Raw genomic sequence first — 27475 nt, 5'->3', positions numbered from 1 at the left:
GTTGACACACTCATGTTATCAGAAGTTGTAAGGTTCAAATGTTCAGTTAATGCCTGATATCCCAATCAGTTGAGTCAGCTTGCTTCCATGCGTGATCGCTGGGCACCTACCTGACTGCAACGAACGCTTGCAGAGATCCTGTGCGCCCTTGCCGCTGGCACCGGCCGAAGTTAATGCCTCAACTAGCCGGAACTACTTTTTGGAGCGGGCATAGTGTATCCATCCGCGATCAAATAGTTTAATATGTATGCATTTTATTTTAGCTTTTTCTCTCCACGAAAATATCAAAGTGGATGATTATGTATACATATAATTCCCATGCTGTCATATGAGTGTAAGTTATGATATAGAGAGGCTTATAAAGTCTCGTTTTTGTCAAGATGTGAATTGTACGCCGCATGGAAAGACTGCCTCACGACTGTTGCAACGACCAATCACAAATTAGCCATAGGGTATATAAGCACGAGCCAACTCCTATGTAAGTTGAGTGAAGTGACACAAGAATCATTGGTGTTACAGATGGAGCACAATATTGTAAATGAACTCATATAAGAAAGACTTGAATTTCTGTCTTTGTGTGGGTTGACGTTTAAATTATGAAAACAATGAATTGATAAGAGATATGTTACATCTCTTTTATACAGTGGTGTACTGGCCATCAGGCATACCGGGACAAATGCCGGTGTGCCGCCGCATCGGTTGGCCGGTGGACTGTCAAAAAATCCGTCAAGTTTTTACTGGCCAGGTCTGTCTCTTTATCAGCTCGCTGTGTGCCTGTCATTCGGGGTGCGCATGAGAGCGTGCTGCGTGCGTGTTCCGGGACTGGGCTCACTGGCCAATCACAACCAAGTTAGTGAATACGCGTTAGCATTCTAGACTAATGCAAAAGAAGCGCGCAGCAGTGGGGTGGCCGTCGAAAGCCATGGACAAAATTAATATCGACAAGCCAGCTGACAACTGTCAAAAAGTAAAGGAGGGCCTGAAAAAAATAGAGTACAAAGGAAGCAAGCATTAAAGACACTGGCCTCCAAATGTAAAAAAAAAAAATCCACATGCAGTTTGGGCATCAGCATCCTCAAGTAGCCTGCAACGCTATTTTCGAGGAGCAGACTGAGGCGGTAAAATGGATGTTGAATTACAGGCTAGGCTACATGTTCAGTTAAAACTGCTGTAACTTGTGGTTACGAAACGACCACACTGATAGGCTACTTGTTACGATTTAAGCCATGCTGACGGCGTGTTACAATATAAGTCTGTGACTACTGAAATATGTCCAGGAATGGACATATGCTACTTTGTCGCATATACTGTACATATGTAATCAGCCCGACCCGAGCCGAGCCCCCCCCCCCCCCCCCACCCTCGGGCCGGCCCCTGTACACCCCTGCTTTCACCACTTTACTTTTTTCTAGAAACCAGTCCATACTGGAGTTATTTATTTCAATTCATTTGAAATAAACATCTCGCTAAGCTAATGCAACACGATACATATAATAGACGAATTTATTTGTTAGGTAGCGTCAAAGCAGCTGAAACAGCTGAAACAAGTGAGAGGAACAGATGCTTTCTAACAGTACACATACCAAGCATATGAGAACTCAAATTTTCAAATACTCAACATTACATCCATGTGGATTTCTAATTATAGCATTAAGAACATGCTGCAATGTACGGTAGACATTGCCATTCTGGTTTGATTTGTTAGCCCTGGAAGGTTCCCTTTATAGTGAGCAGTGTAGTAATGTTCACAGTCCTGAAGCCATGACTGGCCTGAGCCTGGATGAACTCTCATCTGTGTGCCTTACATAGACTTTGTCCTCAGACATCCAGTAACTTGGGTCCACTGGATATCTGCATCTGAGAAATGTCTTGCATGCAATCAGTCCAAGTTCAGCCTGTTTTTTCAATGCACAGTGGTGTTCTGTGAGGTGAGAGGTGTTTTCCGGGCAGATCAACCTTAAGGACACAGGGTATTTGGGTGAAGGATAAGGTTATGGAGGAAGTAAGGAAGAAATTAAGATAGGGGTCAGGTTTAAGATTTAAACTGTGCCTTGAAATGTATTTGACAATGTCGACAAACCACTGATTGACTTGAGTCAGTTTTCCCCTCATCCTGCTGAGCTGAAACGGTTTTGATTGACAGGTGAGAGGGTGCAATTTTTATCTTATGAACAGTTATGAACTTATCAGTGCTCATATTATGAGTTTATATGCATTGGTCTGGTAAGATTACACCACCCTGCCAGGCAAAAAAAGAAAAGAAAATGTATGAGTGTTTCTGTGAAGCAGAGCTCCACAGGAACATACTATACATGTGCAGTAATTTATGTGGACAGACTGTAGTGCTGATTGATGAGTGAAACATTGTGATGATGACATGCTGCTATAGTATGTCCTGCTGTGGGACTAAGAATATGGAAACCATATAGTTCCCAGAAGGAAGATTTTTTAGTATGTAACAGGATGCAGCCAAGAATCCTACATGCCACTTAAAGATCTGGCTGCAGCACCTTGCTTATTGCAAATGGGCTATCTCTTACAAAACTGAAATGCATGTTTAGATGTTTCTTGTCAAACATAAAGGTTTGGAAATGAATAGGGCAACCAGATTACACAATGAGTACATTTTTAATCACCGTTCATCACTCTTACTTTCAGATGGTTGCATTTTTTTGCTGAAGCTTACTATGGTGGCCAAAACTTAGAGCTGTTGAAATAGATGATGGAGTAGGTATTATCCTTTTTTCACAATTCATGACTAATATGGTCAACTAATAATACGCCAGTTCAACCCATGCTTGGATTTAGCATGATAACCCATCCCTGGATTTGGCGTCTTAACACCATGCTTGGATTTGTTGCCTTTGCTCAGTTAGCATACCTCTTGGTCATTAAATACAGCCACATCATACCCACAAATCTGCATCCTGAAACCCGCCCACAACCAACCACGTAACCAACCTGACAGTTCTTTCTAAAATTAGCCAAACATGGACAGAACCATGCATGTATACATAATCCCCAGCTGCCCTGTAGAGGAGGAGACTCAGAGGAGTCGTGTCATGGCAGTAGAAGGAGACTAAGTGTGGTGTGTGTGCATAGTCTGGGGGGGGGGGGGGGGGGGGGGGGGGGGTTGACAGAAATGGGAACACAGGTAAGTCTATCCAGTGGTACAGTATGTACTTCACATGTGCACATGCCAAGCAGAATCCTCCATACCCCCACCCCAGTGAGACCATCTGTGGGAGCCAATACCACTCCCAAAATACACTGGCTGCTAATGCCAGCCTTATATGTGTTAATGGTATTTCCACATTTTTTCCCTTTTTTTTTAAGAGGCAGAACAGTTCTTGTACGTAGATGACCACTGCCACATTCACAGAATACATTCAGATAGGACATTACCTCATTTTATTAAAGATAGTGCATTTTACTGTATTCTGAATATGCATGTGAAACAGACAATTCAAGTATGACGTGGATTAACACAATGTGACGTAAAATCTTTATGTGAAGTTACAGAGACTTCATGTCAATTCTACATCCATTAAGGGAGTCTGACGTAATCCTCACTTGTCAGTCCTTTCTGGTGTACCAGTATCTACTGACTGATTGACATGTAGCTTTTCTAACAAGAGTAACCACCCATCGCTTATTGGTCCACGCTTTCACCATTCCCATCAAAGAACCATGTATGTCTCATATGATCAGAGGTCACATCATCACATGATAACCAATAACAAAGCACTTTTCCTTTTCTTTAATTTTTAATTAGACCTGGCCCTCCATTCATCTCTGTCATCTAATCTCATATTCCCTCCTCTGAATGAAATCATTCCTCATTACATGGACCACCAGCAAGTGGAAGCACACCACACGCAATCTCATTCATTTTAACGGACTAACAGCTCCTCTGGCACCCTCCATTCACATAAAACGGTGTTCACATATGCATGTATGTGTGTTTGCACATGTGCACACACACAGACATAGGCGTACACACATACACACTCATTTGTACACTTACAAGAGCCTAGAAGCATTGTATGTGTACCTCCAGCAAATCCTGAACAGTAAGTGCAGGGTAGAGGGGGTTTTCCGTCACTTTGAAAGTTTTGTCATGGTAAATGTATGGACAAACTAGTGTTTTGGCCAAGCAGCACTCAGAAAAGTAGGTCTAAAGATAAAGATGTAGAGGTCCAACCGTGTTGGACGATGATACTATCAGTTTACAGAGTGTGTTCACGCTTGTGCCACGAGAGCATAAATACAACCTAAAAGTGAACTCCAAAACACAAGAATGAAAATCACTTCTCAATTTAACTGCTTTGACATTGGAAGATGATAAACTGGAGGTTCGAATGCTCAGTGAACATCGGCATATTTGGCTCGGCAATTTGAGCTGGGAGTAACACACCACTGGTCAGCCTGAATATCCCTGTCTGGGAAAGAGGGACAGGGGTAGAAACCTACACTGAAGAGAGGCTGGTCAAGGGAGCAGGAGAGATGCTGAAAGTGAATACTGTACTTGAATACTGTGGTGTCACTGGTGGAAGGAGAGCGAGGAATCGTCTTCCAGCCACTCCTCCTTAACTTTCGTTTGGACTTCATTGGTTTCACACTCAGTTTGGTTTTACTTTTGCATCAGCAAAACTCAAAACTGCCTTCAAAATGAATAAATAAAATTAGGTAACATTGCACATGTTACAAGTCTGAACTCTAATCTCATGATCTTTTAGATTGTTAGTGTACTAAAATTCTAGTAGTCATTCTGAGATGACAGCACAATAGAGTTGTATAAATTTATTTTTTCACTAAAAGTGGTGCCACTAGCAATTTCAGCTGATCTGAACTGAAATTAAACCAATACCCAATTCTCCTTAACTCTATTTACATGTTAAATTTAAGAGAAAATCATCAAACAATGGCTTTTTCTGTAACAAAGTTGGCATTACAGAACACTTTACTGATTGATTGATTTATTTTATGTACTTGATTCAGTAGAGTAGCTTTCAAGGGCTCCACCTAGTGGTTAGTATTTAAAAGTATTTGTCAAAGACACAGCCCTGCTATATCCCTGCCCCCAGACAAAAGTAGGGAACATCCAGCTGTCCGTCATTCTGCTTATCCACCAATCAACAGTGTGTTCTCAACCTGCTTGTGCTGCTCTGTGATTGCCCTGGTCTGGCATATATGGTAGAAGGCTAAGTAACAGCTATCCTGTAAACAGACCACTTCATCTACACACGTATTGTCTCCAAGCACCAATGTGCAATGGGCTTCTTCACGATAAGCTAATTACTACTACATTCATGACAGTATTACTTGGGTAGACTGTGTGTAGTTCATTTCAGCGAGACTGATAGGTTTCATATTTTTAATAAATATTATATAATAGTATATATTTACATTAATTATTATCATTTAGCTCTTTCTTTCATCACATGAGAGGTACATCTAGAAGTTTTAAGATGCACAGACACACACACAGGTGCATAAATGGATTAAGTATACTATAGCATTAGCACCATGAGCTAAGAGTCTGTCCCCCTGCTCCTTCTCTGCCCTTTAATCAGTCCAGACTGCAGACCAGAAGGTGGCCGTAGACCAGGATAAACACTGATTAAGGTCAGGATGCCGCTGCTACAGACCGATTGAAACATCTCAGAAATAAACAATCAAATCCCATGAGAGAAGTGTCTCTGCTGTCTGGCTTGCTATTGGCTGGATGTATTACACAGTTTTTCTCGATTGCTTAAACACAAAAACTGGTTCCCATAGCACAAAAACCCATACCCTTACGTTATTCCCAAAAACACACACACATTCCCCATAACCATAAACACTACTCACCTGTTTCCACACGTTTCAATATTCAAAACTCTTTCTGCAAAACCTTACACTAATGTGGCCAAATAAATCATTCATTGCGCTATATGTTCATTCAGCAAACACATGCTCTCAATATAATTAACTCAAGTCATCATAACCTAAACTCAAAGAGCACACCTTTCTCCAGGTGCAAACACTAAGCCTCAAAATTGTTAACACACCAATGAGAATTGCAGGGTCAATAAATAGTTTTTTGACTTCTGTAGAGAATCTTTAAGCTGGGTGCTGACCCACATGAGGACATCTTCACTGATGAGACAGAGTTCAACCTCACAAAAAGGCACAAAAGGGGGCGCAACATCATTGGTCACCGTGCCATCACACAAGTTCCTGGCCAGAGGGGAGGCAACATCACCCTATGTGCAGCCATCAGCAATCGTGGCGTCCTCCACCGCCATGTCCAAGTGGGTCCATAAAACACAGCACAACTCCTTCATTTCCACAATAGCTGCACAATAACATTATTCAACAGGAAGAGGAGCCAGGGCAACCAGAGCAAGCCCAATATGTTGTCATTTGGGATAATGTGAGTTCCCATCGGGCTGCTCTGGTTCGCGCCTGGTTCAATGACCACCCCAGGTTCACCGTTCTTTTTTTGCCAGTATATTCCCCATTTCTGAATCCAATTGGGGAATTTTCCTCAGCATGGCAGTGAAGAGTGTATGACCGCAACCCCTATGCACAGTAAAGCCTCCTGGAAGCAACGGTGGATGCCTGTGGTGATGTGTCTGTGGAGTCTATCCAGGGTTTTCTAAGGTACACAAAGGCATTTCTCCCATGCTGCCCGGAAAGGGCAAACATAATGTGTGATGTTGAGATATTATGGCATGACCCAGACCTGAGACAAGATGATAATACTTATGCTGATGCTCATACTGATGCTGAGTAACCTGTACGTTTGCTGCATTTGGAAATAAAGCTTTTGGAAATTGGGTATTTTAATGTGCATGGACTCGTCTTCACATGTTTTGTCAGGGTGACATTTCAAAGGTCAGGTTTTTGACCCAAACAGCATATACAGTAGTATTCCCTTATCCACTAATGTAAGAGGTAGTTATTATAGTACTGTTTTGAATTTCTGTTGCCAGGGTGTTCCTGAAAGAGTTACCTGGATAGTCAGAACTGTGATCTTACAAGGTTCCAAATAATTTCTCTGAAAACCTATTCTAAACATTTTGGTAGCAGTGTTTTGAATAAATCTCTCCAGTGTGTAGCAAACAGTCATGTAGTCTGTGTTTCTGACAGCTTGTGTGTGTTGTCAAAGTTTGAATTGGGACCAGACGTTAGATGTTTGTACAGTTGGGTGTGCATTTTTAAAATTGTGTGTGAAGATCTGAGAAAATGGTGAATTGTTCCAGGAATTGTGTCTAAGCAATTGAGAAACTGTAATAACTTCACAAATGGCAACATTACCACTGATTGGTAAATGACAAACACTTGAATGAGCACCAAACATATTACTTTTTCCCACTCTCTAAAAAGTAACAGCAGATACAGGCTTTAGTAAATTAGGTCCATTGTCTTTATCACTGAACTGGATCAGGCCCAACCGTCACTGTGCTTACTTGTATTGTAAATTTTTAATACATCAAAACATACATTTTATGTATTGCTTTTTCATGTGGTGTTTTTTAGGTCATTGTTGTGTGGTTCCTAAGATGACCGTGTTTTGTTCCCAGTAACTCAACCCACCAGCTGAGACTGGAGAAGTATGTCAGACTAATCAACACAGACAAGCTTGGTTATCATCGCCACATCTCCCCCTCTCTCACATGGACAGACAGGACACATCCCCCCATCACACCAGAGCCCCACACAGTCATGTGCATAGTGGTAAATGTTAGAGGTCAAAAGAACATAAACAGAGAAAACCAGAGCTAATTCACAAATAGGAAAGGTAGGAAAGCACAAAATAAGACAAACCTATTTCAGTTAAAAAAAAACAACAACAAAAAAACCCCCTCTTGTTTACTTGTATAAATAATTGTTTTTAACGCACATAGTAACAGAAAGAGGTTGATTATGTTGAATGATAGCAGCAAGGCTATGTTGGATGAACTCCCGGGGTGGACGTGGCATTTCATTTGATCCCACCCTGCATTATATAGCAGCACCCTCCGCCTGTCAGTCCTGGCTAGCTTCAGCATGCTAGCTGTCAGCCGTGAGACTCACATCCAGGCAGGCACACACTGAGCATGCCCAGAGCTCTGTGTGTTGTCAGGGAAGAAAGCAGACAGGCAGCAGAGACAAACATAGTTCAGACTCCAGACGAACACTCAGCTCCAGACTAGGAGGCAGGTCGCCAGGGATCTCTGCTCCTCTCATCAGCCTCATCTTCTCACCACCCTGCCAGTCTTACTCCCCACCTCCTCAGATCCATTATGCTTGTGAACAAACAGTTGTGAACTGATGGTGTTCTAAGTGACTTCAGCTGGAGCATCTCCTCCATCTTGGTGTTCCCAAAGGTGAGCCTGGAGTTTGGGTTTCTTATAACTAACACATTATCGAAATATTTTCCTTTTTTTTTTTTAGTGACTGTGTTGATCTGCATCTAAATCTTTCTCCTTCTGCTCTAAGTTTTCTCCTCATAGCATAAATTCATTCATGAATTCATGTGTAAGGAAAATAGCACAGCTATGCCAACAAGTGAATGAGAACAGGAATGGTATCGCGCAGGGTTTGTTAGATTCCAAAAAGTTCATGCAACTTAATTACATATAACTAAATGGGCAAAGGATTTAATCATCTAAGAGCTGCATATCATCTTAGATGTCCACATAGGGAAAGGGACTGCATAAGACATTAGAACCAACTGGTATCTCATTCTTTTAATCATGATACATATATGTATGTGTGTGTGTGTTTTCACAGGTTGTCACTGAGATATACATGAACTGAATGGGATGGAATAAACAGCAGTAATTCTGCAGATGGTTTTAGCGGGTGACCACTAGTCTTGGTTGTAAGCTGTGGTCTCGTTCCCTGAGAGACCTGAGCAGTCTGAGATGGACAGGAGGAACAGTCGAGACGCGTTGGGGCACTCCTCATGACCAGTATGGTGAGAAAAATCAGACCTGTGTTCACTGGTTCACAGGCTTGCGTAGCAGTCATGTGTTTGAAACTAAAGTTCAAACCTCAAGTAACACAGACAAATAAACTCAGCATTTCCATAACACAGTCACAAAGTTGCTGCCACCAGCAACATAGCATTACCTGATAAAGAAGTAAACCCCTTTTTTATTATGCTGCATTTTCAACTGTTTTTATACATCAGTGATTTGCTTATGCTTCAGCCATGAACATTTTAGCTAAATGATTTTGAAGCAGTCAGCACCACAAATGGTTGTTTGAATCTGAACTTTGTTCATTCTAATTGAACTGCAGTTAAAATGTAAACATAACTGTGAATAAAACAGTTATTCCTGAAAAGCTAGTTCAGGGCACCTCAGCGATTCCTGAGGTCTGTGTCCCACTGACATACTCACCTCATTTAGCTGATTACAGTGGCGGGCAGATGGAGCAATTAGGCAGGTTTGGAATGGGGAGGGGAGATCCACAGGACGAGGGAGGCAGAGAACAGGAGCAAGACTGAGAATGTAGAGGTGATGGTCCATATTGAACCAAGCTGTTGTATGGCGACTCCTTTTCAGTGAACAGCTGCAGCTATAACTAAAGACGTTATTTGGACCTAATTGAATAACTGTGAAAAAAGGGGGTAAAAATAGCTTTATATGTTTGTCAGCTGATGTTGTGTAATAGGAAGACTATTCACCTTGTAATGGCAAAATGCTCAAAATTCACAACAACATTTGTACTGAATAAAGTTGAATGAATTAGTCCCTGAAGCTGTTATTTGTGTCTGATCTGTGTCCATGTTGGATTTCAGAGTGTCAACGAACAGAGCTGGACTGAGGAGGACTCAGATGGTGACAGTGACTTTGAGGAGGTCTTTTATGGAGCACAAGTGAGCATCAAACCAAATGAGAAACACTGACCGAGAGTTCACATTTCACACTCACAACGATTCTGGAAATACTTTGTCCAAGTATTAAATCCAGATCCATCACATCTTGTTTGCTCAGGACACAAAGTCTCTGAGGGGCATTTTTTTTTGTTTGTTTTCTTTTTTAAATAACCTAGTGTGAACTGGCAAACCGAAATACTTTCTACTATTCTAACTCAATGGAAACAGATCTCTGTTTTGGGTTAAATGTGTATGTGCATGTGCTGTTATTGTGTTCTTAAGGGATTAGCACAGGTTTAGAGAAGGGCATATGGCCCCTTTTCCACAACCACTCAGCTTAACCCACAGGCATCAGTGTCATTACTAGTGCTCTCCTTCAGCACATCCAATAGCAGCCAACAACACAGGCACAACGGTGGCTTCACTACAAGAACATTTGGCACACATACGCTGTCTACAGAGCACTAGACTAATCTCAGCACAAGAGGTCACAATAATTACTTTTTGGTGACAGTTTGTTTTTTGTTTGTTTGATTGTGATGATTTCTTCACTGGCAAGACTTTAAATCTTAAACCTGTGTGTGTGCGTATGTGCACATGATGTGTGTATGTGCGTGTGATGTGTGTTGCACGTGTCTATATATATGTGTGTGTGTGTGTGTGTGTGTGTGTGTGTCTGTGTCTGTGTGTGTGTATGTGCGCATGATGTGTGTTGTAGGTGTGTATATATGTGTGTGTGTCTGTGTGTTTGTGTGTGTATGTGCGCGTGATGTGTGTTGTATGTGTGTGTGTGTGTGTGTGTCTGTGTGTGTGTGTGTGTGTGTTTTGCATAAATGGTGCAGCGCTGAAAGGACACACACAGAGGTCACACAGATTAGGAAGCTGCTATAATGTGCTTTTGATTTCACTGAGAATTAATCAATCATTATAGGGAAATTACCCTGCAGACTACAGTCGCCACCCCCAACTGGATGCAGATATTCTGGCTGTGAAGGACATGTACTCTGAGAGTGCTGTGACTGTCAGGTATACTGTCCAAAGGCTAGACACCACGACATGTGTACTGCTGCACTTTAAAATGTCATGTTGACATGATGCTCCATGTCATTGCTGTTAGAACACTACAATTTGTGTCACATTAAATCTTTATTACATGGGAACACAGTCCTAAAGTATTACTGGCGCACTGGATTTAAATTTCTCTAATCTAATGTTAATCTGAATTAAGATAATCTTCTCATCTGTAATGAAACCTTGTTATCTTGCTGTAGGGAACATGAGACAATTGATGATGTGGACATTGACTTGCAGATCAACATCAGCTTCTTGGATGTGAGTTTTGATTTCTGTAAATAGTTTTTTCTGAAACCAGCCCACTCTGAGGAGAACCCCACTGAAAAATGTACAAAGTTGTTTAGTAAAAAATCTTCTCATTTCCGTTTAATTCATGCCAGGTGGTTGTCCCTTGACTCTGTGTGTGTGTGTGTGTGCGTGCGTGTGTGTGTGTGTTTCCTGTAGGAGGAGGTGGCCTCTGCATGGAAGGTCATTAGAACGGAGCCCATCATTTTACGCTTGCGTTTCTCACTTTCTCAGTATGTGGATGGACCAGGTAAGGGTCAAATATGTACTGATCTGTGTTTGTGTGTGTCTGCATGTGAAAGAGAGAGAGAGGGAGAGAGAGTTTATTTTGGTATAGATATGTAAAAGCTACATTCTGTATGTGTTTCACCCTTCATCTTAGAGCCCACAGTGGAGGTCTTCCAGCCGTCCTGTAAAGAGGGTTTCAGTCTTGGACTACAGCTGAAGAAGTGGGTATTCTTTTCTCTGTGACTGTCACTCAATCCAGAGGGATCGTTAGTCTAATTTTACCATCCAATTAATTATCCTCATCCTAATTAAGTTAGTAACATCATTATCTGTCAGGTTCTCTTCACAGTCATATCACTGATGTCATTATCTGTATTTTTCACCCCGAGTAAGACACAAACACAAAGTAAATATTACCATACAGATTCAAGGGAGGTTGAGACAATGAGACAGTGACTGTGTCAAACCTTAAACCTGTCTTTTGAATGGCACTGCCATCTCAAACCCAGATATGACAAAATCAGTAATAAATACAGATAGTCATCACCCATAGCATTATCACAAGGTCTTGACCTGCACATTCTGAAACTGTCAATTGTAAAATTTTAAAAATGAGTACAAGGCCTGAGAACATTCTGAATGATAAAGGACAGACATTTTGGGCACTTCTTTTGACTGGCAATTGTTAGAAATGAGAAGAAAGCCAAAGCTGTTCTTTTTGTATGTCTTTAAATGGTAATTGGTGTTATTGATGAAAATTGATATGAACTCACATTCAACTCCTCTTTCCCAGAATTCTCAGCGCATTTATATCTCAGGAGTGGAAACAGCTCAGTAATGAGCTCCTTCAGACCCAGCAGAGGAAGAGAGCCAGCTGGTTTAAGGCTGCCGGAACCATCCGGAAATTCCGTGCTGGTCTCAGCATGTTTTCGCCAATAACTAAGTAATGTGACACAGTCATTTCATTCACAGCGTCAGATCCATACATATAGTGCACTGTTTAAATATAAAAACAACTTGTGTTGTCCAAAAATAATTCCAAAAATGTATGTAGATGAATGTAGTGGCAAAGGATGAGACGCAAGGGCTGACTCTCAAACATCAGTTCTCAGTAAATGTTAAGCTACAGTTTGAGAGTGTGCTTCTTTAGTGAAACCAGTGAGTGGGGCCACACATACAGTCATGAGCAGTCACTCTGTGTTTGATTGTAAATCACTATTACTGTACAGTGATTTAGATGGATTTCACATTCCTGTCTCTGTCACACAGGAGTCCCAACACTTCTGCTCTCCAGGGTCCAGTGAGGAGAGGCAGGACTCCTGGGTCCAAGATCAGAGTGACCTCTCTTAAGAACCAGTCCATATCCTACACCATGAAAGTGCCCAAAGGAGTACTGCTTACCTACGCACCAAATAGACAGGTGAGTCCCCCAGACACACACACACACACACGCCAGCATCTTGGTCCACACCAGGCACTTTTGTCAGATTATGCTATATTACTGGGAACTTTCGGTCCTCAGAAAGATACCAATACATGGTACGCACATACACACACACACACACACACAAACATGCACACACATGACAAATAGACATTTACACAGATTAATTTACCAGTGTAATAAGCAATGTTATACAATATACACATAGAAACATTGTTGTCGTTCCTGTTGTTAGTGCTGTTGCTGTTGTTGTTGTTGTTGTTGTTGTTGTTATTTTTGTTGTTGTGGTGGTGTTGTTGTTGTTCTCTGTAATTCTGAACAAGTCAGAGGCATAATTTCTGATCACCAAGTCATTAAGATGCAGATCTCTGTATGTTGTCAGAGAGGTGCATCGCCCGGCTCTAGAACCACAATTCAGATCACCACCAGACAGCTCATCGAACTCTTTCTCTCCTCTCAAGCACTCATTCACTGCAAGACTGTCCCTACCTTACAATACGGTTTTCTGGTGCAGGTAAAGTCCATGTATAGATCATTGTTCCCCAGTTGTATCCCTATCAGCATTTACAGATCTGTCGTTTTCTCTAGACAAGATTAATATCTGTACAGACACTGCATCACACCAGGAAAGCTTCAACATGCAATTCATCAAAAAGGGTTTGAATTTATGCGATAGCTTCATTTTCACTGTTATAGTTATAGCATTCATTGTATGGTTTTGTTGTTGTTGTCACTAGTGGTGTTGTTGTTGTTGTTGTTGTTGTTGTTGTTGTTTGTTTCATACATGACACTTCAGCTGAAGAAAGGTGTTAACAGATGGAATGAGTCTACTGATGAATGTTGCCCAGAATTCCTAAGGGAATATACCTGGACATCAGAGCCATCTTAAATTAGGAAATGGAAAAAACCCTGCTGTATAGTAGCTCTCCACCAATAATCTGCCTCGTGCTCTCTCTCTCTCTCTCTTTCTCTCTCTCTGTAGATTATGAAGTACTCGGAGCAGAGGATTCCCACTCTTAATGAATATTGTGTGGTCTGTGATGAACAGCATGTATTCCAACACAGCTCTATGCTCAAGGTACACTCTAAATCCTCACACCCTCACACCCTTCAACTCTAAACCCTTAAAATCCCTCCAATGGAAATATTGGCGCTCACAGAGGCTCAAACTCTGACAGAGTTTATCTGTGTTGATTTTTTTGCCTCTGTGAGCAGCCAGCGGTGTGTACCCGTGAGTTGTGTGTGTTCTCTTTCTACACACTGGGAGTGATGTCAGGTGCTGCTGATGAAGTGGCAACTGGAGCAGAGGTAACACTAACACAAAGTCTTACTCTTGCATGTGCACAGAATGTTAAGCTCATTTATACGCATAGAAGTTTTAGGACATAACAGGATAATTGTGGTAGATGACTGTGGTTTTTGGACAGGTAGTGGACTTGCTGGTGGCTATGTGCAGGGCTGCTCTGGAGTCTGCCCGCAAGAATGTCATCTTTAACCCTTACCCTTCTGTGGTTAACCCACATGACCCGAAGACTCTGGCCTTTAACCCAAAGGTACTGCTATCCTTCTTTGACCTCTATTGTAAGATTTTTGATGAAGGTCATTGTATTTTCCTTTACTTAAACTCTTTCTCTCTTTCTTTCTCTCTCACTCGTGTTGCAGAGAAGAAGTTATGAGAGATTACAGAGAGCACTTGACAGTATCACATCAATACGAGAGCTATCACAGGTAAGCAATAAGTGTTTAAGAGTGAAAAAATGGTTATTTAATCTCTCAAGTGTCTTGAGGCCCAAAATGTGTCTTTCTATCTGAGTATAAAAATAACATAAGTGAAGAAAATTGTACACCTTTTCAGGGCTCATATACAGAGATTAAAAAACAGTTGGACAAAGCAGATCCTTTGGCACACCCTCTACTGCAGTGGTGGGTAAAGCAGTAATGCCATAGAGTATTCTCAGACCTGTTTTATTTTCTCATGGAAACATGCCTTGATATTAATGGTCTTCTTTCTGTTAATAACAGGATCATATCAAGCAACAGGTCCCATATTGTGAAGCTGCCCTTAAGCAAGGTATGGGCAGTCAAATAAATATTGCAAATTCTTTTTTTTTCCAATTACAAACAAATGTAAGTCATAATTCAAGTCATTGAATTCTCTTTCTCTCTCTCTCTTTCTCTCTCTCTCTCTCTCTCTCTCTCTCTCTCTCTCTCTCTCTCTCTCCCTTTCCATAGCAACTCAAATTTATGCACACTTCTCATCAGTTCCTGCTGCTCAGTAGCCCACCTGCCAAAGAAGCACGATTCTGTGCAGCCAGAAAGCTTTACGGCAGCACCTTTGCCTTCCAGTGAGTTTCCCTCCCATACATTACCACATGCTGAACAAGTCACACACGCTCACGGCTGACCTTCCCACTCCGCCTCTATCTCTATCTGTGTCTCTGTCTGCGTCTCTCGTCATCACGGCCACTCCAGTGGCTCTCATATAGAGAACTGGCACTCCATACTGAGAAACGGACTAGTCAATGCCTCCTACACCAAACTGCAGGTATGTTCTGTATCTTTGCTGATCAACATGTGAGACTTTGATAGTACATAGTAAGTCCAGACTACACTTTCCTTTAAACTGTTATGCTTTTATCCATTTATCCGTTACATTATCCATGGATCTCAGGAATAGAATGTCAGGAATAGAATGGTTTTGTAGACTGCTAAAGCATCTTTGAGCCCTGCAGTTTTCATTAAAAAGTACATTTTTCCACTATGGTGTCCAGTTAGAGAGGGGTTTGCTTTTCAAGAGTTAAAGCTAATCCTTATGTAATAATAGACGGCAATAGGTTGCTGATGAAATGCCAAATTTCGTTTTTAAGATTTGGGTGTGTTTGCAGAACGCCTAGGAGCATTAGGGGTGAATATTCTGGAAACAAGAATCACAGTAACATTCTATGCCCTGCAACATTCCCAGAATGTCCTTGGACCATTGCATTTAAAACATTCTAAAAGAAAGCTATAGATGTAATTTTCCTCAAAGTTGTGATTCAATCATGTACTTTTTGTGAATCCAACAACAACTGATTCCAGACCCACGTAGCAATAGACCTCCTGTCGCAGTAGAGGAGCTGTTGCGGAAGAAAGTCCCTTGTCTTTTCTGAACACACTTTCAGTGCTTAACATGCAGTGTCCATTGGCCACTGTGCTTGGTTTTTTCTCTCTAACGCAAGCTGCATGGTGCAGCATATGGGAAGGGAATCTACCTCAGTCCCATCTCCAGCATCTCGTTTGGATATTCAGGTACAGGATCTTCCCATGTTTACCCAGAGCGCCTGAGTCAGCCTCAGCTGGGTTGAGCTTGTTTGTCTCTGTGACAAACATGTGCAATTGGGTTTATAACGTCTCCATTCCTGATTAGAACAGTCCTCTGCTGGTTTAAACTGTATATTTGAAGATTTTTATTATCTTTGTCTCTGTTTTTTATTATTGTTTCTATGTTGTGTATTTTTGTTTAGTTGTAGTTGTTATCCTTAGTAATACTTTCATCTAAATTGTGATGTGTTCTCAGACTGTATGTAGTGTTGTGCAACAGCATCATCACTAGTCTTATATCATAAATCTCTCAATTTTTACTTGGCATTCATTTTACTGTGTTTCTTTTTTGTGGTGCATTTTAGGGATGGGAAAAGGACAACACCACATGTCCACTAAAGAGGAGCTAGTGCAGCGTTACAACCGCATCAATACAATGTCACAGGTATGGGAGAGAGAGGCCGTTACAATGCTAAGGACCCCAGTGAGGGTTAGTGGACATGGTTGTGTTGGTTAGTAGACATGGTCTGCCAAAAAAAACACATTCACACAAACACTGTTTGGTCACACACACTGTAATGGGATCCTTTTACTCCTGTAGTAACTGTCCGTTTTTTGGGGTTTTCTTTGAGTACAATCATTGTTTTTTCATTGTTTAAAGGTTAAAGGTTTAATTTAGTGATAAACATCTTTTTCTTTACACGTAATGTTCTCTGCACAGAGTCAGGCATTACAGTCTAGGTTTCTGCGGAGTCGGCATCTAAACTGCATTGCCCTTTGTGAAGGTAAGGAAGAATAATAATGACATCCTGTTACTGTAGTTAAAGATAAATATGTCTATTTGATCATGATAATATTTCATCATATATATGGTAATGCTATATTGTATGCTTATATTTTATTATTCCCCAAGCTGAATTCATGAATTGTGTCCAGCAAAAACAAAATGCATTAAGTATGTTTACACAAGCAGAATAGATTGTTCTGGGTAACATCTGTCTGTACTGAATGTTAGTGATCACATCCAAAGACCTTCAGAGACATGGGAACATTTGGGTATGTCCAGTATCTGACCACGTCTGCACACGGTTCTTCTTCGTGTGAGTGCCTGTCAACATACATCTTCCGACATATTTTCCATTTTCAGCATTTTTTTCAGTATCGTTAACCATTTTACAGACAAAAAACATGACAGATATCCCTGTTTTAAGAAACTCAAAGAGCTGTCTAGTTTTTCTCCAGAAAACATTCAACATATCTGATTCTGCTGATCAAGGGATTGATACAAGGACTAAAGGACAAAAGCAGAACTTGGTGTGTTGTATCTTTTGTGGATCAAAGTGGTACAATCTTGTGGTGCTAAAAGAGAGATGTCTGGTCAGATGGGTCCTCAGAAATGATGATGGTCACATTGTTCTGACCAGAATGACACTTTTTCACAGATATGAGGACGGGGAGGTGGGTGATGCCAACATCAACACCCAGGATGCCCAGGTTCAGAGGGAGATCATGCGTGTGATTGGATACCACGTGGGATGACGCACCCATGTTAATGCGTCAGCTTGTGGAATCTGGAATTTTGGGACTTTTTAATGGTGGATTTTGGTTAGGATTGTTTTATCTCTCCTCTTGAGTGTGTCCACTGAATGGCGTGAATATTTTGTCTTTTCCTCTGTTAGAAGTTCCTTTTTGGCAAATGAAGCCTGAAAGACTTAACAATAGAGAGAATAAATAAATATGAAATAAAGAGGCTGAGGATGTTTGCTACCCTGTTTGCTCTCTGTGGTTAGCCATAGGTGTTGGTACAGATACAAAATGAGGTTTCACTGATCATCCATATGGCATGCGCTAAATTTGAGTTTTCTGTGCTTTCTGTCCTAACTGGCTCAGCAAAACAAAACAAAAACATTGGAATGACATAGTTTATAACAGTGTATGCTTCCAAAAACATTATATGGTACCTTTGGTACCATTTTTCATAAAATGTTTCCATTTTCAGAACCTATCGTTTATATCATGTACCCACCACTAGAGGGCGGAGCGCACAGTCACGCAAAGGTCAAAAACTGAACAAAATTTACACAACTGTGAACAAATCATGCATTGTCAAGCTGAGTTTAAGAGGTATATCTAAGTGTCTTTGCTCAATTATTTAGTTATTAAATATGGTGTTTGTTTTCCTACAAATCAATATTAGGGGTCTTATGGCTCAATATAGCCAACATTTGTATGTCCATTTTGCAATAAATTCTCAACAAAACTGTGAGCAGTGTATGCCTGAGTGAGTCCCCTGTTCAGATCCAAGCCTGGTGAAAGTATTTCAGTTTGAACTAGCTGTGAATATTTGATTGTCATCTCCCTGCGTGTGCGTGAGTGCGTATGTGTGTGTGTGTGTGTGTGTGTGTGTGTGTGTGTGTGTGTGTGTGCGTGAGTGCGTGTGCGTGAGTGTGTGTGTGTGTGTGTGTGTGTGTGTGTGTGTGTGTGTGTGTGTGTGTGCATGTTTTTATTTTTAATGCCTTTGAGCAGTTTTCACACAGATTGACTGTGCCGTGAAAGCTATCCCCTGAGGGCAGGGTTATCTCCTCAGTGTTTTGGTATCAGGATGTGGTTTGGGGTTAGAGCTCTCTCTGGGGCAGAGACTCAACATGATTATAACACTGCACTTACCCCACATGAGCCCCACAGCTGACTACCTTAACCATATCTCAAAGCCCCATCATTCTCATCATGTTTTTTCATATACTGGTGCCCCACAGCATTCTTCTTCAGTCCAGAGCTTTCCACAGTTTTTCAGCTTTTTCCATAAAACTAGATCAAAATTAGATTACAAATAAGATTATTTTTGATCAGGCTTACATTTAAGGTAAAACCAAATATTTAAAGCTAGTGACCATCGTAGAAGTTGTATCTTGCATATCTCATAACAAACTGTTTTTTCTAGATGTTCAATAATAACAGTTCTGGTCCCAGTGAAACTTATGGCTTTTTGTCTCTACTTTTTCACTTAAGTGCATCTGTTTCAGCCTTATCTGATGTCAGTTTCCCTTTTGGTGTGAAGAGTCTCCTTAACTTGAGACATGCAACCTTGAAATCAGTGTGACAACCATACACAGCAAAGCAATTAAGCTAAATGCTATGCTAACTGAAACGCAGCTTGACCTAGAACTGTAGAAATGGACCTCTTCCTTTCCCGTCACAAATATTCCATACAGAGAGATTCAATGAAAATTACAATATGTTGAATGTGTGTGTGTGTGGGGGGGGGCTTATATATATGTGTGTGTGTTTTCACTTTTTGTCAACTAGACTCAAAAATACAGAGTACACTCAGTGCTTTGTTGTTAAGGCTCTGTCATTCCAGTCTTCAGTTTTTCACCTTGTGCAGTCCCTGTGCTGTCCTTGTTTTGTGTCTCATTCTGAGCTTGGTTATTACCTTGCTTTCAAAACGCTGCCTCCAGGCTTGGTTCTGACAAATGCCTGACCAGTGTAGATTATGGCTCAGCAAACCTCATTAAACTCTTCTTTTAACGTTTTTGAATCCATCAGCAAAATGTATTCAAAGATTTCCTGAAAGGAAATTACATAGTGGAAATAAGACATAAATAACTTTTTTTTCCAGTTTCACCTGGCAAATAACTCAAATATGATTTCTGGTTTTGCACACTTTTTTTGTTAGTAACCCAAGCTCTGAAAAATCTGGATATTTTGGAGAACATTCTTTTATCTTTTGAACATATATCATGAAGATATGTTGCATGTCTCCTCTTTTCACATAGTAGATGCTGGATATTTGGATATAACACTGTGTATATCATACAGATCATTTAAAGGGATAGATCAGGGGGGAAAAACAGAACTTCATGTTCTTTACCTTTGAAACTAAAACGCCTGCCGTTAAAGGAGTTTTCACAGATGATTTTCAATTGAGTCATACCATTAAAGGAGCTCGGTTCTGACTTAATTTCCCTGGGGTGTTGCAATGTGCACTGCTCTCCTTTGAGACTTAATTTCCTCTTAATTAAATTAATAAAACTTCTAGACGAATCCATAAGAGAGCCTGCAGCTGGGCTTCTGTTGGCTGGCAGATAACAGCAGAAATAATGTCTCTTGTCTGTGGCACTTGATAAAGACATTGAAACAGTAATTGTTAAATTCTCACAGTTTGCTTTTATCTGCCGCTGTGGTGCTTTACATAGAAAATGTTGCTGGAGAGTTATATAAAGAACTTGAAGGGCAAATGCTTTGCCACCATGACTAGTTCAGTCAAAGGAATTTTGCTTATTATGCATCTATATGCTCCAGCACATTAGGTTTAACACATCAAATGACTGTGATGGGGAACTGCTAAATTACATCCTGTTATATTCCCACTACTGCCCAAATGACTCATGTTCTGCCCAGTCTGTCACTACAGGCTGAATGGGCTGTTTTCTCTGGGAGTCAGGCTGGGAGTTTTGTGGAGCAGAAACACGGAATCCAAAGCCCTACTCTTCTCAGAGAGAAATGATAGCCTCAAGGTCCAAACCCCACACAGACCATACGGCTGTAGCAGCAATAGACGACACAGAGACAGAGTGAACAGAACGGACAATCTGACACAGTCAGTCCAGCTTGCATAATGTAATGCCCTAATTTTGTTTTCCGAACCGTTTGCATGTGTGAATGATCTTTTGTTTTGTTTTGATAACTTATTTTTTGTTGTTGTTGGAATTCAGATCTATCTGTCCAGTACTTATATGCGTAAATTCAACAATTCAATCTTTTTTTTTTTTTTAATCCTTGCCATTTGTAGGTGTTTAATGTGAGTGATGTGCCATGGATGTCTCACTGTGAGAAGGCAAGGAGGTGCATAAAGGGGATTTTTGAGACATTGTGTTGTGGCTCTATTGTACTTCCATGCCTCACTGCATCTTCATTTAAACTCTGAGGCTTAATCAGTCACACATGTTAATCAGACACACACACATACTGCAGCAGTTTAATCAATGCCTGTTCCTCACATTTAATAGGGATTTTAATAATGCGTCTCTAACTGAGTATTGTGATGCATGTTCCTTTAAGGGATTTCTCCTCTCTCCCTCCCTCACTCTCTATCCCCATTCCTTACAACCCCTCAGTTGCTAGTCTGACTTGCTGTGCTGGATGACATTTGTCCCTAACAGAGACAGAGCACATGGGAGCTGTTGTGTGGCATTAGCGATAATGGCAGAGATCAATGCTGTGGTAAACCATTCAAATGCAAGCGCAAAGTGAGAAAGATCTCGATTTTGGATTTAAACTTCTGTCTGCAGAGCAACTTCTCCACTTACCCTCTTGGACGAAGCACTCACATACAAAGAAGCATTGCCAGCTTCCCTTTTTCCTTTGTAAGTGTGGCATTAGAATTTGCTTGTTTGTTGAGTTTGAATGTTATAACTCATTGTGATAGTTGGATATACATCACATGTTGTTATTCAAACATGATTTTCAAAGTTTTAATACATTCATTTATGACTGAATTAACTGTATCAACTTAACGGGAAAAAAAACATAGCCAGCTGCTCTCTGTCTAATATCCATTATTCTTTCTCCCTCCTGTTTCTGTCAGCTCAGGTTTCTCCCAATGAAAAGTGAAATATCTGTCAATGGCAGCCCGGGCTGTGAAAAAGTGCTGACAGTCAGCATATTCCTGCCTTTGTTCAATTTGTTCATTTCACACATGCTATTTTCAAGTTGACTCTGAACCAATCATTTACAAAACTATTAATTTAGAAAATGAACAGTCTCCGGTGGTCTTAGCTTTCAACAACTGACAGTCTTGGAAATTGTTGAGGAATGAGACTTGGGATACAGAGGCAAGCATCTGCAAAGCATCCTGTCTGCAGGTCAGGGTTCAGCTGGCTCGTGCTGAATTTTAGAGGAGAGATTTTGTAATTTTGGTCGAAGAAAAAGATCTTTTACATAAAAGAATCTGAGAATGTTCTGTCCTAGTGAGGGACAGGCTTGCGTCAGTGCGCAGTCTTATAGATGCAGTAGTTTTGTTCCAGAAATCCAACAGCATGCAGCAGGTTCAACTGCTCAGGTTTCCTCTTCTCTCAAAACCTCAAACCCTCTCAAAACCTTTCAAAGTGGACCCAGGAAAGTGAGCTCCATAGAGGAATCTAGCCCCTTTCCGGTCCCAGGGCAGGGACCAGGGGTGCTAGAGATGCGTGTGAAGGAAGGCAGCAAAATCCGAAACCTACTGGGCTTTGCCATGTCCCGGATACAAGGAGAGGGTGGCCAGTCTGTGGTGTCACAAGTTCTGTTCACTGGCTCGGGTCGAGCCATCACTAAAACCATTACCTGTGCTGAGATCATGAAACGTAAAGTGCTGGGTTTGCACCAAGTATCCAAGATCCAGTACAGGACTGTGAGAGAGGTATGGGAGAGTCAGGAGGGCTGCAGAACACAGACAACTATAAACAGGACTGTTCCTTCCATCTCTATCCTCCTCTCCAAAAATCCACTAGATCCCCAGGAGCCAGGATACCAGCCCCCAGATGACCTGTTCTCTCAAACAAAGGAAAAGGATGAAGACAATACCCCACTAGACCTGGGAAAGAGACACTGGAGTTGTTACTCACCTGTAGTTTTGTCCACCTCTAAAAGAGCCTGCCTAGAGGAGGACAAACACACTGCTCCGTAATTTAATTCCCTACAGTGAAAGAGGTTTGAGCAGCGGGCAATGAAGTTGATTAGCTCACAACATATGACTGAGGACTATTCGTTTACACAAACAGGGAAAATAATTACTGCTTGTTACTTTCATTGTTATTCCACTGTTTATAATGACAACTTTTGATCTACCTCACTTTACAAAATTTACAGTAGACTTACGTGCATTGAAACGAAAAGTTAATGAGTTCGACTCTCCACCTCTGAGTACATGAAGCTGAATCGTTGATTTCTTTGCTTTTTTCTTATAGAAGCCGAGAGTCTCAACACGCTGTACAGTACTGCCCCCTGCTGGATTTAAACGGATATGTGTAAAACATATCAACTGTATTTCCTTAATTGAAGACTTGTAACATCTCAACAAATTAATCAATAAATGTTTTGTTTTGGTGCCGTGATTTTCTAACGTTGGAGAATATCGTTTAAACACGTTATAATGTAATCCTAGGTGCCCTGCACGCCAAAGGGCTGATTTATTAGCAGTGACAGATGTCGTTCCGAAGGTGAAGAACTTGTAACAAATGCTCTCAAGCTCATCCTTATTAAATTTTATTAAATGCCACTGCACAATACAATAAATCAAGTTATATTAGATGAGACACAGTCATTGATAATGTAGAGGTAATATAACATAGGGTAAAGGAAGTAATTGTGATCATTATTGTGCTGTGACAGTTTTTTCCAACAATCAACATTCGCTACAGATTCGGGTACTTCCATTAATAAATCAAAGCCATCAAACTGTTTGGATACACTCCAAATCCAAAGAACGTAAGGTTTGGCGCATGCGTGTAGCCAGTCGTTACACATTAGCAGAGCTAGCATAGCTACACTCTCAAGCAGGCTTTTCCTTTCAGCCCCGCAGTAGTCACCACACGTACAGCTGGCTGTTCAACACCATGTTCCGAGCCGCTCTTCGACTTTCAGTCTCCGGTGCCCGGAGTTTAACACGATCGCCACCACAGTATGCAGGTAATTACATGTATTTTGACATGTTGATTTTATTCATTACGCTTAGAAATTTGGTTTGATATGAAACGGTACCATTAAGATTAGCTTTAATGCTAAGTTCGCTGAAGGAGCATCTAAGGCAGACTAGCTTCATAGCAGTTGCCTAGGCTAATTAGGCTAGCCACACTTTTACAGCCCGGGTGGTCGCTGAATCGCCGGTTACATTATTCCACAGACGTCTGCATAATTCCTGTTAAGACTTACTGACGGAGGACATCCTGTCATTCCTTGCTGCAAGTTAGAATGTTTTGTTTTAGGTAATATCAGGCGTGAGTATCTGTGAATTTTGATCAGTGTCCTTGCAATGACCCACTAGAAAGAGGCTCAGAGGCCTGCTATGTGCTAACCGAATACATTAGCTTCCGTGCTGCTGAGAAGTGATTTCTGTTATGTACCAAGGCTGCTTCCGAAGTGAAATTACATTATTTGTACATTTATGTCAGTCCACCTCGTTGAACACTTTGCCTCAGTCAGTCAGCCAGCAAGTTTTCAAGGCAAGTCGTGTCCTGAGTAAGAAACAGGTAATAAGTATTAGCGAGCGAGCTTGCTAGCATGCCTGTGTCAGTGTTGTGAGTCTACGTGCACAGAAGAGTAACCTTTATGGGATAAGGAGCCTACTTCGCCTGTCAAAGCGGTATAGATTAGGAGCCGTCTCTGTAGCGATAAACAATGAGAACATTGTCTGTTTTAAGCTAGGTCACCATCACAAGCCATAGGTTGGTGATTACTTGACAGCTTTTCAAAATTCAGTGCTCGCCCCGGGTAACAGTATTCAGGTACGGTAGTTGACAGTTGTACCAATGACCGATCACTGTATTTCAGGTATGGGTAAAAAAAAAAAAAAAAAGTAGATTACAAGTATTATACATGTATGCAAACCCTCTTGTAGAATTGGAGGCGGGCAGCTTGCAAGACGTTATTGTAAGTGTCTTGCCGTACCATAAACTGTTTCAGGTCATGCAGGATCATTGGCAGAGCTCCAGGTAAAAACAGGAACGAGCATGCCACCTTTCCGTGAAGTAATGAGGGTAATAGGTACCCTTGAGAGACATGCAGTAACACTACATGTCACTGTAGCATAACAATGACTTGACACCTCCATTATTTCGCCAGATATGTCTCATACAAGATCAGTTTGATTCAATCTATTTATTTATTTTTCACTTTTAATCTGTTTCAGCAAGAGCAATCTGAAGATTCGTCTTAGGTTGCTTTTTATTTCCTCCTACAGGAGAATAGTCATTTAATTACAATTGGTTACCTTATAGATGTCATGAACATGTACTATTCACAGGAAAAAGTAACCTCTAGGGTTTGATAATTAATAATCTGAGATTGCTGTTAGCTTGGTGCTCTTTGATTGCGCTCTCAGTGGTGACCTCTGGTGTGTTTTCTTTATCAGCTCCTCTAGCTGCCCGCTGCTACTCACATGGCAAACAGGAGACTGATGAGGAGTTTGATGCCCGCTGGATCACCTATTTCAATAAACCAGACATCGATGCTTGGGAGCTGAGGAAAGGTGAGTTTGGGGTAATAAGAGGTTGTTAGTGTTTGGTCCAATTTTGACGTGGTGTGTATATCTGTAATGTTATTGCTAGTTAAGCAACAGTGACTTGTAATACTTCAGACTTTTGTTCATTTAAGTCAAGTAGGTACATTTTTTGTGGAAACTGTTGCTGTTATCATTTAATGAGTAGAGCTCTGATTTTGAAATGTTCTTTTTGGTCTTTTTTGCCCCATGACATTTGATGTATCACCAACACCAAGTTCCAACAATACTACTTTTTGTTTTTGTTTTGTTTTGTTTTTGTTCTTTCAACAGAATATTGGATTTCAAATGATGTTAGAAGTGGCCAGGGCTGGGTTGTCTAAAGAAGATTGTATATTTGAATGAACTGTGTTACATTTTTGTTACAAACATACGAAAATGGAACCTGCCCATGGGTATTTAATTATTAGAGATGGAATGATCACTGTAGCATCAGGACAACACAGATCAGTTTGTACAGTAGGGCCACACTGTTCACACGCTCTGTTTGGTCTCTGTTCTGTGTGTCAGGCATGAACACTCTGATTGGTTATGACTTGGTACCAGAGCCAAAAATCCTTGATGCAGCCCTGAGAGCTTGTCGGAGGTTAAACGATTTGGCCAGTGCTATTCGCATTCTTGAGGCTGTCAAGGTGAGCGTGACACGTTGGTAATAAACTACACATGCGCAGCATCACGGCTGACACGTTCAAGGGCTGCGTTTTAGCCTTTTTTCCATTATTTCAATTTATTTGTTAAATGGGAACAACTACAAGCTTCTCTGAACAAACTTTCTCAAATTGCCATCTAACAGTATGTCTATCTAAGGCTGTGAGGGTGTTATACAGTACATCCTTATTGGTCATCTTTCCATGAGATGATCTGTGATATTTAAAAAAAAACATCAACCTGCTGTAAAACTCGCATTGACGTCTGAGATGGTGGAGGACTGTGAGGTGGTCCAGCTGTTTCCTATTGACTGTCGTGTTATCTTTAAATTACCCTGTGCTCCTGTGTTTTGATATAGGACAAATCTGGCCCACACAAAGATATCTACCCTTACGTAATACAGGAACTTCGACCAACCCTTACCGAGCTGGGTATCCCCACACCTGAAGAACTTGGCATTGACAAAGTATAGACGTCCACTATACAGGTGAGTTTTCGCCCACAAAGTCAGATTCTAATGGACTTTCTTGCCTGTGTGCATGTTCAAGGAAGTATCTCTTGCATTTTGTTCATTTTGAATGAACAGAGAGACTGATTGATTTGTGCGTTTGTGTGCATCTGGATAGACACTGAGTCACCGTTTCAGGAGTTGCTTCAATAAAATGCTTGTAGGAAGTGGACATTATTCTGTCTGTCATGTGATTTTTACCTATGCATTAAAAGTAAACTTTTGAAATAGCTAAACTTAAGCAAAAATCTCCCCCTTTTTCTCTTTCTCAGGAAGTCATCCGCAGGACTGCTAACATTGTTGGGACTGAGTGGTCCACTGTAACCGAAGTCTCTGCCTCATGTCATTATATTTGTGTAATATTTAATTGGCCTTTATTATGTTCTTTTGCTTGTAAAATATTGATGAACCTAATAAAGGGAGATATATCTTTACTGATTCTTTGGTATTAATGTGTTTCCTTTTGACTCTTTATTGCCTTCATTGTCCTTTTATTCTAAAGATTACATTAAACACTTAGGTCTTTATAGGTATTATTGAAAAGCTGGCAGGCTTTATAATCACCCAAATTACAAGCACGTTTACCACGGTTCTGACTGTGCAGACGGGGACTCCACTAGAGGGCACAGTTCACTGCGGTATCTGAGGTTGATAACTTGTTGCGTTTACACATTTTAGCCAAATCAAGTTTGCTTGGATTAAAAATAACGACGGATACGTGAAAAGCTGTATCTGAAGAAAAACCCAAGTATTGTTTTAGTCGAAGCATGTCATTCGCTTCTATTGACAACTCATGGATCTGCAACATGATTTACATGAAAAATTAAATGAACTTAAATCTGGGTGCTGATTCAGGTTTCTACTTATTTGTCTATTTCG

The 27475-nt window shown here is 40.9% G+C and overlaps 3 protein-coding genes across 3 annotated transcripts; all 3 read left to right on the top strand.

The window, feature by feature from the left end:
• Positions 1 to 6126: 6126 nt before the first annotated feature.
• parp6b (poly (ADP-ribose) polymerase family, member 6b) lies at positions 6127 to 17726 on the top strand. The gene is made up of 22 exons (XM_030765295.1): positions 6127 to 6296; positions 9739 to 9856; positions 10788 to 10882; positions 11128 to 11188; positions 11375 to 11465; positions 11598 to 11664; positions 12237 to 12386; positions 12713 to 12863; positions 13270 to 13401; positions 13870 to 13965; positions 14103 to 14195; positions 14315 to 14440; positions 14550 to 14615; positions 14743 to 14810; positions 14910 to 14958; positions 15120 to 15232; positions 15360 to 15432; positions 16106 to 16175; positions 16553 to 16632; positions 16909 to 16972; positions 17203 to 17287; positions 17630 to 17726. Exons 1-22 carry the CDS (start codon positions 6127 to 6129, stop codon positions 17724 to 17726), a joined length of 2115 nt encoding a protein of 704 aa, XP_030621155.1.
• A 3663-nt stretch (positions 17727 to 21389) lies between these two features.
• On the top strand, positions 21390 to 22851 carry rpp25a (ribonuclease P/MRP subunit p25, a). The gene is made up of 2 exons (XM_030765293.1): positions 21390 to 21436; positions 22296 to 22851. Exons 1-2 carry the CDS (start codon positions 21390 to 21392, stop codon positions 22849 to 22851), a joined length of 603 nt encoding a protein of 200 aa, XP_030621153.1.
• Positions 22852 to 23724: 873 nt separating this feature from the next.
• On the top strand, positions 23725 to 27035 carry cox5aa (cytochrome c oxidase subunit 5Aa). Its single transcript, XM_030765009.1, has 5 exons — positions 23725 to 23852; positions 25294 to 25410; positions 25951 to 26072; positions 26447 to 26575; positions 26869 to 27035. The coding sequence occupies exons 1-4, from the start codon at positions 23780 to 23782 to the stop codon at positions 26558 to 26560; spliced, it is 426 nt and encodes a 141-aa protein (XP_030620869.1). The 5' UTR covers positions 23725 to 23779; the 3' UTR covers positions 26561 to 26575; positions 26869 to 27035.
• The last annotated feature ends 440 nt before the right edge of the window (positions 27036 to 27475 follow it).

This window comes from Chanos chanos, chromosome 2, assembly GCF_902362185.1.
Source record: "Chanos chanos chromosome 2, fChaCha1.1, whole genome shotgun sequence".
NCBI lineage: Eukaryota > Metazoa > Chordata > Actinopteri > Gonorynchiformes > Chanidae > Chanos > Chanos chanos.
The sequence above is the reverse complement of the archived record's forward strand: the minus strand, read 5'-3'. Positions and strand labels throughout refer to the sequence as shown.